The sequence below is a fragment of the Trachypithecus francoisi genome, unplaced genomic scaffold (assembly GCF_009764315.1).
Source record: "Trachypithecus francoisi isolate TF-2019V2 unplaced genomic scaffold, Tfra_2.0 Lachesis_group8, whole genome shotgun sequence".
Lineage (NCBI taxonomy): Eukaryota > Metazoa > Chordata > Mammalia > Primates > Cercopithecidae > Trachypithecus > Trachypithecus francoisi.
In genome coordinates, this window is record NW_022681473.1 from 62,557,001 (window position 1) to 62,567,031 (window position 10,031).

The following is a 10,031-nucleotide window of genomic DNA, read 5'->3' on the forward strand; positions in this document are numbered from 1 at the left end:
CAGCCTTAAGGTCAGTCTTTGTAGTTGTAAAATGAGTCTCCACTGCTTGCTTATGGTGCAGAAACCAAACTCATTATAATAAATACAGGATTCAAGTCCTTTTAGAGGCTTTTACCTTTCTTGCCTTACTCCTACCAATCTTATTCCACATTCCAGCCTTGCAGGCCTGCTGTGCTCACACTAAATTACTTCTGGTGTTTCTGAGAAACCATATTATGTTCCACACTTTACCTAGCACACTGAAACTCATCCTTTAAGATCTAGATTGCTGTTACCCCTACTTCTCCCTGCTTTTCCCCCATAGATAATCAATTGTACTTTCTTACTACCAGGATACTTAGTACCTTATTCTACTAGTGCACCTGTCAGACCATGTTGTATTTACTTACTCATATTTCCAGGTTGCTATAAGCCCCTTTTGGGAAGGTCTTTTAAGGTTACAGGCAATAGAGTATAGAGGTTAACAGCTCCAGTTCTGGAATCAGACTCATAGATTCGATTTGTGGCTTCCACATTCACTGGCTATGTAATCTTGAACAAGTTAACTACCTCCTTTCTCTCTCATCTGAAAGAGAAAGGTGAGTGGGGTAGACAGTAGTACAAACTACAGCTCATATCTGACAGATTTTCACAAAGATTAAACAAAATCTACATAAAGTGTTTAACATAGTACCTTTCATGTACTAAATGCCTTTTTTTTTTTTTTTTTTTTTTTTTTTGAGGCCGAGTTTTGCTCTGTCACCCAGGGTGGAGGGCAGTGGCACAATGTCAGCTCACTGCATCATCCATCTCCCAGCTTCAAACAATTCTGCCTCAGCCTCCCCAGTAGCTGGGATTACAGGCTACAGGCGTGTAATCCTGAACAAGGGGAAGGGACTGTCTATGGACTAGTCTCAGCATGGTGGCACACGCCTGTAGCCTTTTTTTTTTTTTTTTTTTTTTAAGTAGAGACAGGGTTTCACCATGTTGGCCAGTCTGGTCTTGAACTCCTGACCTTAGCCTCTACTAAATGCTTAATAATTGTTATCTATTATTATCCTCATCAAAGTTCCAACTCCTAGTACAGCGCCTGGCACATAATAGGCATAATTCAATGTTTGCTGTACTTTTAGTATGAATCCAGAGCGTCATTTCTAAATAATCACTTGAAGAAACCACTTTCTCATTGAATATTCAGTAATTCATTCACACAACCTGTTATGGAGAACTCACTATGTGCCACGCACTGTAGTGGGTTTGGGGAATATAAAAGTAAACAGTATGTGTTCTGCCCTTACCAAAATAATGATTTCGTGGGGGAGACATATACAAGCAAAGCAGCAGATACTGTAGCTTCATAAGTATAGGGGTTAAGCAAAGAGTACTATCAATGTGCCAGCACATAGCTCGATGTGGTGGTGCGTGACTGTAATCCTAGCATTTTGGGAGGCTGAGGCAGGAGGGTTGCTTGAGACCAGCCTGAGCAACATAGCGAGACCCCCCTTAAAAAAAAAAAAAAGCCTGCATTACATAAAACCTCTCTACTATTGTCTTGTTCTGCTTTTCCCCCTTCCCCCACATGTCACTGTGTAAATCTCCTTTGAATTCTTACCTTTGGGAGTTTTAGCTGTCTTCTCTTTGCCTGGAAAGCTGAGCTCTCTCCTTTGTTATTCAGGTCTCAACTTAAATATGACCTCCTTGAAGAAGCCTCTCTTGGTCCTTCAGTCTCAAGTAGCTATCCAGTTCTCTCTGCAACATCCACCTGTTTAAATTATCTACATGGCTTGTGATTTTTCAGGATGTATTACTGTTTCATGTTTTCTTATTTATTTTCTGTCAGTTTCATGAGAGCAAATAACTTGTCTTGCTCTTGATCCCCCTGCCCCCTGCACCCAGCTTTTTTGTGTTTTAGAAAAGGCTATAAACTTGGAATCAGGGGACCTAAATTAAATGTTGGTTCAGGCTGCATTTTTTACTTCCTGTTTGCTCTTAAGAAGTCATACCATCTCTCTGAACCCAGTTTATCTTGACTTTTGGTGCTGTATTATTAAAGCTTGCTGTATCATTCGGGATCTCAAGACTTTCCTAGTCCAAGGCTGTGTACACTGTGTTACCTTCCTCTTGTCTATTACTGCATAATTAATGTCTTATCCTCCACTAGATGGTGGTGGCTTGACCCTGTGTCATCTTCTTGGATTTTCCCCTCCCTTACCTCACTGTTGTTTCAAGGTTTTGTATAGAGTCTATAGGTGGTATTGAATGATAGGAACTCCCCTTGGATTAATTGACTTCTTTGCTTCTTTGTAGGTGGATTGCTCAGGTTATGACCTGGAGCAGTTACACATCAAAGTGACTTCACTGTGCAGTCGCGTAGAGCAGATTCAGTGTTACAGTGCTAAAGATCGCCTAGCTCAGTCAGGTAAGCCTCTAATCTCCTCACTTTTTCTGCCTTCTTGCTTCCTGTTTTTATCTTGCACCCCACCCTCAGTGCCTGCTACCGTTCTCTAGACCCATGCTCAGTGCTTAATTCTAGTTTTTCTCTCTAGACATGGCCAAACGTGTAGCCAACCTGCTGCGGGTGGTGCTGAGTCTGCATCATGCTCCTGATAGAACCTCCGACTCAACACCAGACCCTCAGCGAGTCCCTTTGCGCCTCTTGGCTCCCCACATAGGCCGGCTCCCCATGCCTGAGGACTATGCCATGGACGAACTGCGCAGCCTTACCCAGTCCTATCTGCGAGAACTCGCTGTTGGGAGCCTGTGAGCCCCAGACTCTTTGCATCACACTCACATGCCCGTTCACACTCACCACACAGAGGTTCCCTGCCTTGTTTGGATTGGCACTGTTTGCCATTCTCTGGGTTGGCCATGGCATCTACCCTCCCTCCCTGCTGCCACAAGCAGCATTCTCCAGTTGTTCAGGGCTTTTCTTAATACTGAACATAGCATAAGGGCTTCTGGAACCCAGAAGAGGAGACAATTCTCCTTTTACCATCCTCAAGACCAATGTTTTTCCTTTTAATAAATGGTCAATAAAGCTCCTTTGGCAGAATCCCCCAAAGAACCAGGGAATCCTTTTTCACCCCTAGCCATTCTGGATCTTGTGACCCTCTATGCCAACCAGCTACCCTACTCCTACCCTGGCCCTTTTATACTAGGACTCCTTAGGAGGAGTGAGACAGGTGATAATGGATCCTTAACAGGTGAACTATCTGCAGAAGGAAGAGGGATCCGTCTCTTAAGTAATTGGTTAGTTAACACTGAATTTTGGAGGCAAAGGAGGGTTGGCCTGAGTTAGGAAACAGAATGGGATCTTTCTGACACAGTTAGGGCAGAAGTGAATGCCTGCCATGGAGGGATTGATCTTCAGAGCTTCTTTTGTTCCTGCCTTTAGTGTTCCATGAACACCATACCTTTGCTACTACTATGTGCAGGAGCCCTTGGTCATATGTGACATGTCTATGGGAAGCTCCCAGAATTTGGTTTGGTCCCTGGTTTTCAGTCATCTTACTGAGACTCTGTCTGGATTTGCCTGAAGAGTTTGGATAAAAAATGGCAGGTTGGGTAACCCTCCCTGTTCATCCCATGTTAGCTCTAAAGCATTTCCCACCCTCCATCATCCCTTCCAGAAGCAAACCATGACTGAGGCAGGCATGGAATTGGGCGTTAGGGGCAGGCAGAGGGCCTTTGCTACACTGCTGACAGCTATAGGGAGCCCCAGGTCATGGCATGAGATAGCTGGTGTTAGGGCTGTCTCAGGCAATATGGCCACACCTGGGTCTTTATGCATGAAGATTATGTAAAGGTTTTTATTAAAAAATATATATATGTATAAATAAATGATCTAGATATTTTCCTCTTTTTCTGAAGTTACTTTCTTAAAAAATAAATAAAATGTTTATAGCATTCCTGGTATTGGCTTTCCCTTTGTATTTTTGAGCCTTCTTGCCCTGAGGATCTTTATGGTGGCCTTGTTTGATTTAGCCTGTTTTTGAATTTGCCTTCTAAATGGAGACAGGCCCTGGGTTAAAGAGAGAACAATTTGGTGCTTAACTGAGAGATAGATTAGCCCAAAGGCTAGATTTATAAGGGGAGATTTAGGGGAAAGGGAGTTGATTATTGATTAATACTGATTGCTATACATATATTTATACACATAGATTTCCAGGTCTCAAATTGCCCAATAGAATATACCATTCAAAGCCGCCTCGCTTGTCTACTGTAGTGGTTTTGTTTTTAAACCTTGAGTGACGCTTCACCTTTCTAAGTCAGATTCCCTTTTGCAAAGGGGATAATGATCCCTGATGTTACTTCACATAGGGCTGTTTTCAAGAGGAATCAATTGAGTAGCATGAGTACTATTCCAGATCTTATTTTGATTTGTCAAGCTGAAGATATGAGCAAATTCCCGTTAAGATTAGACCAAAGACTTCTGAGACTTTGAGGAATTCAGAGATAAGAAAGCAGAGTGGGTCAGCTCTGTGGCTGGAACTTCCATTTAACTTAAACACCTCAGAAGAAGGGTTACTCAGCTGGAATCCCCTCCACTACTTACTCAATATGTGATCCTGAGTGAGTCACAGAACTTACTTGGACTTCTCGACCTGGTTTCCTTACCAGAGGAATGTTTCAAAAAGTGAGTATGCTGTAGAAATGGTTAGCTCTTAGCAGTGTTAGGAATTGTGGGCCGGGAGTGTTCACTGACACCTGTAATCCCAGCACTTTGGGAGACCAAGGTGGGAGGATTGCTTGAGGCCAGGAGTTCAAGACCATACCAGGTAACATGACAAGACTCTCTCTAAAATAGTTGGGCATGGTGGTGTGTGTGCATAGTCCCAGCTACTCAAGAGGCTATGGCAAGAGGATCGCATGAGCCCAGGAGTTGAAGGCTGCAGCGAGCCATGATTGTGCCAATGCACTCCAGCCTGGGCAACAGAGCAAGAAAAAAAGGTTCTAAATCAAAGGTTTATCATAGAAGCCATATTGCATAAAAGAGAATATCAACCTCCAGTTCAAGATAAGGGTGATGAACAATCTCCTTTTTTTTTTTTTTTGAGACGGAGTCTCGATCTGTCCTCCAGGCTGGAGTGCAGTGGCGCAACCTCGGCTCACTGCAAGCTCCACCTCCCGGATTCACGCCATTCTCCTGCCTCAGCCTCCCGAGTAGCGAGTACCACAGGCGCCAGCCACCACGCCCGGCTACTTTTTTTTTTTTTTTTGTATTTTTAGTAGAGACGGGGTTTCACTATGTTAGCCAGGATGATCTCGGTCTCCTGACCTCGTGATCCGCCCACCTCGGCCCCCCAAAGTGCTGGGATTACAGACATGAGCCACTGCACCCGGCCTGAACAATCTTAATCTTCTACATCCCAAAATCCCGTTGAAATAGTAAAAACAAGTTTTAATTTCAAAAAAAAGTTCTCAAAAACATAAAACAGGAACCAGTTACCTCAACATTCGATAGATCTGTGGAGTCTACAACATTCAAATAACTTATTTTCTCAACAGAACCCTGAAATAATTCCAAAATCAAAGTTAACAGAGGTCTGGAGAATTAAATGTTGGAATAGTTGAGCAGAGTATCTGCTCTTTTTAGATGTTTCATCTTTAGCTCAGTTTTGTTAATTTGTAATTTCAGAAAATTGTTCCAGATTTTTTGTTATTCAAATAACCAGTCCTTAGACTTACTGATCAATTTTACTGGAGTTCTGTATGGTAATCTATTAATTTCTGCTTTAAATGTTCATTTCTTAGACTTTCCTAAGGATTTGTTTAAACCTTGTATTGGTTGGGCACGATGGCTCACGCCTGTAATCCCAGCCCCTTGGGAGGGTGAGGAGGGAGAATCCCTTGAGCCCAGGAGTTTTAAGACCAGCCTGGGCAACATAGGGAGACCTCGTCTCCTAAAAAAATGAACAAAAATTCCCTGGGTGGTGTGCACCTTTAGTTCCAGCTACTCAGGAGGCTGAGGTGGGAGGATGGCTTGAGCTCTGCAGGCAGAGGTTGCAGTGAGCTGTGATTGCATCACTGCACTCCAACCTGGGCAACAGAGCCACACCGTGTCTTTTTAACCTCTCTATGCCTAGTGTTTCATTATTGGAATGCTAAGCTAGTGGGAGTTATCTATATCCTACTACTCAAGATCATTGCCAAGGTCTGATTTTTCACACACAAAAAATTTGCAACCTCTGGCACAAATGGGTTTAAACAATGGTTTATTATAGTTGAGTTTTGTGAGGATTCTTTATAGATTCTGTATTTGAGTCCTTTGTTGAATATGATTTTGGAATATTTTCTCCCAATCTCTAGCTTGTCTTTTCATTCTGTTAATAGTGCCTTTGCAGTCTGGGTCTCTCTCTGTCACCTAAGATGGGCTGTAATAGCACAATGATCATAGCTCACTGAAGCTTCAAACTCCTGGGCTCAAGGGATCCTCCTGCCTCAGCCTACCAAATAGCTACAGATGTACACCACCATGCCTGGCTCACTTTTTATGTTTTTGTAGAGACAGGGTGTCCCTATGTTCTGTGTTGCCCTGCCCAGGCTGATCTCCAACTCCTAGGCTCAAGCAATTCTCCCTCCTTGGCCTCCCAAAGTACTGGAATTACAGATCTGAGCCACTGCGCCTGGCTCTTTCTTTATTTTTGTCTCCTTGGGTTATATTCTAGGTAATTTCTTCAGATATATCTTGGAATTCATTGGTTATCTCTCTTCAGCTATGTCTAATCTGGTGTTTTAATTTTTATATTATTAATTTTAGTAAGGTAGTATTAAATCATATTACACATACACTTTGTTTTGTTTTTTGAGACAAGGTCTCACTCTGTCACCCAGGCTACAGTGCAGTCTCACGATCACTATTTTGTTTTTAAAACAGGCAGTGTAGTTTAGAAAGGAATGGTCTCCTTACCCCAGCTATATGTTCAAATGCCAGGTCCACTGTTCTATGCTTTGGGATCTTAGGTAAATTATTCCTGTGTCTCAGTTACCTCATTTGTAAAATAGAAACAATAATATCTTCCTTGGCCAGGTGCGGTGGCTCAATGCCTGTAATCCCAGCACTTTGGGAGGCCGAGGCGAGCTTATGAGGTCAGGAGATCGAGATGATCCTGGCTAACACGGTGAAACCCCATCTCTACTAAAAATGCAAAAACAAAATTAGCCAGGCATGGTGGCGGGCACCTGTAGTCCCAGCTCCTCGGGAGGCTGAGGCAGGAGAATGGCGTGAACCCGGGAGACGGAGCTTGCAGTGAGCCGAGATCGTGCCACTGCACTCCAGCCTGGGTGACAGAGCGAGACTCCGTCTCAAAATAATAATAATAATAATAATAATAATAGGCCGGGCGCGGTGGCTCAAGCCTGTAATCCCAGCACTTTGGGAGGCCGAGACGAGTGGATCACGAGGTCAGGAGATCGAGACCATCCTGGTCTACACGGTGAAACCCCGTCTCTACTAAAAAATACAAAAAACTAGCCGGGCGAGATGGCGGGCGCCTGTAGTCCCAGCTACTCGGGAGGCTGAGGCAGGAGAATGGCGTAAACCCGGGAGGCGGAGCTTGCAGCGAGCCGAGATCGCGCCACTGCACTCCAGCCTGGACGACAGAGCGAGACTCCGTCTCAAAAAAAATAAATAAATAAATAATAATAATAATAATAATAATATCTTCCTTAAAGAGTGTTGTGAAAATCATGAATTAACTATTCAAATTCTCATTATCTAACATTCCAGTGCCTGTGATCTCTTTCTTATTTCTGCAGTTGTTTTCTTTTTTCCGCCAACTCTAACTCATGATGGATTATGAACTTTTGTTAACAGGTTTATTGAGATATAACACATATCATACATTTACCCATTTAATGTATGCAATTATTTTTGCTATATTCTCAGAGTTGTGCAATAATCACAGTTGCTTTTAGAACATTTTCATCACGGTCCCAGAAAAACCCTGAAGGCTTTAGCCGTCATCCGTCAATCTTCCTAGCCCTAGATAACCACTAATCTACTTCCTGTTTCTATAGATTTGCCAATTCTGGACATTTCATATAAAGGGAATCATACAATATGTGGTCTTGTGACTGACTTCTTTAACTTAGCATAATATTTCAAGGTTCTTTCATGTTGTAGCATGTGTCAGTACTGTGTTACTTTAAATGGCCATAAATTCCATTTTATGGATATATGACTTATAACTTTTTTTTCTTTTAGAAACGGGATATTTCCATGTTGCCCAGGATGGAGTACAGTGGCTATTTCTCAGGCATGATCATAGTGCACTATAGCCTGAAACTCTTGGGCTCAAGCAGTCCTCCTCTCTCAGCCTCCTGAGTAGCTGAGACTACAGGTATACACCACTGCACCTGGCTTAACATGTTTTTTTATACATTCATCAGTTGAATGACATTTTTATTGTTTCCATTTCATGTCTACTATGAATAATGCTGGTATGAACATTCATATACAAGTTTTTGTGTAGACACATGTTTTTATTTGTCTGGGGTATACACCTAGAAGTGAAACTGCTGGAACATATGGTAACTCTAAGCAAAACTTTTCCAAAGTGGTTGCACAATATTACATTCTCACCATCAATGTATGAGGATTCTGATTTCTCCAAATCTTCACCGACACTTATTATGTACTATTTTGATTACAGCCATCCTGGTGGATCTGAAGAAGTATCTAATTGTTTTAATTTGCATTTCTCTGATGCTATGGTCTGAATGTTTGTACCCCACACCGTGCCTCCAAATTCATATACTGAAACCAAATTACAAATGTGATGGTGTTAGGAGGTGGGACCTTTGGGAGATGATTAGTCATGAGGGTGGACTTCATGAATGAGATTTTTTCCTTAAGAAAGAGACTCCAGAGAGCTGCCTTGCCCCTCCCACCACGAGAGGACACAGCAAGAAGGTGCCATCTATGAATCGGGAAACCAGCTCTCGCTGGAAACTGAATCTGCTGGTGTCGATCTTGGACTTTTCAGCCTTCAAAAAAATAGTATTTTGTTATAGCCAACAGAATGGACTAAGACACCTGATGACGAATGATGTTAAACATCTCTTTTTGTTCTCATTGGCTACTTATATATCTTCTTTTGAGGAACACGTATTCAAATTATTTACCAATTTAAAACATTTGTAGCATTTTAAAAATGGAGATATAGGCTGGGTGTGGTGGCTCATGCTTGTAATCCCAGCACTTTTGGGAGGCCAAAGTGGGCAGATCACTTGAGGTCAGGAGTTCGAGACCAGCCTGGCCAACAAGGTAAATCCCTGTGTCTACTAAAAATACAAAAACTAGCCGGATGTGGTGGCACATGCCTGTAATCCCAGCTACACAGGAGGCTGAGGCAGGAGAATCACTTGAACCTGGGAGGCAGAGGTTGCAGTAAGCTGAGACCATGCCTTTGTACTCCAGCCTGGGAGACACAGTGGGGCTCTGTATCCAAAAAAAGATATTTCACATAACATAAAGTTCACCGTCTTACAGTGTACTTACACTACCATGGTTTTTAGTATATTCATTATTGTGCAACCAACACCAGTAATTTCAAGAGATTTTTGGCCAGGTGTGGTGGCTTACACCTGTAATCCCAACACTTTCGGAGGCTGAGGCAGGTAGATTGCTTGAGCCCAGGAGTTTGAGAGCTGCCTAAGTGAAACCCCGTCCCTACAAAAAATAAAATAAAATAATAAAATAAAAAAATTAGCCGGGCATGGTGGTGTGTGCCTGTAGTACCAGCTACTCAGGAGGCTGAGGAGGAGGAGGATTGCTTGAGCTTGGGAGGCAGAAGTTACAGTGAGCTGAGATTGCACCACTGCACTCCAGCCTGGGTGACAGAGTGAGATCCTGTCTCGAAAAAAAAAAAAAAAGACATTTTCATTCCCACCCAAACTCCATATCGGCAATTATTCCCAATTCCCCTCCACCCCCATTCCCTGGGAACCAATAACCTATGTGCTTTCTCTATGAATTTGCCTGTTCTGGACATTTCATATAAGTGAAATCACAGTATGTGGACTTCTGTATGTGGCTTATTCACTTAGTA

General features: G+C 42.7%; 1 protein-coding gene across 5 annotated transcripts in view; it reads left to right on the forward strand.

Moving 5' to 3' along the window:
- Nucleotides 1-3,894, forward strand: part of NUP98 (nucleoporin 98 and 96 precursor) — a 135,793-nt gene extending 131,899 nt beyond the window's left edge. For 3 of the 5 annotated variants that reach the window (XM_033205666.1, XM_033205667.1, XM_033205665.1), the window contains 2 exons: nt 2,287-2,398; nt 2,526-3,894. In XM_033205666.1, coding sequence (XP_033061557.1) covers nt 2,287-2,398; nt 2,526-2,743 — 330 coding nt within the window. In that variant the 3' untranslated portion in view covers nt 2,744-3,894. The remainder of the gene's footprint in view (nt 1-2,286; nt 2,399-2,525) is intronic. The other 2 variants (XM_033205663.1, XM_033205664.1) reach the window with 1 other exon arrangement.
- Nucleotides 3,895-10,031: the final 6,137 nt, after the last annotated feature.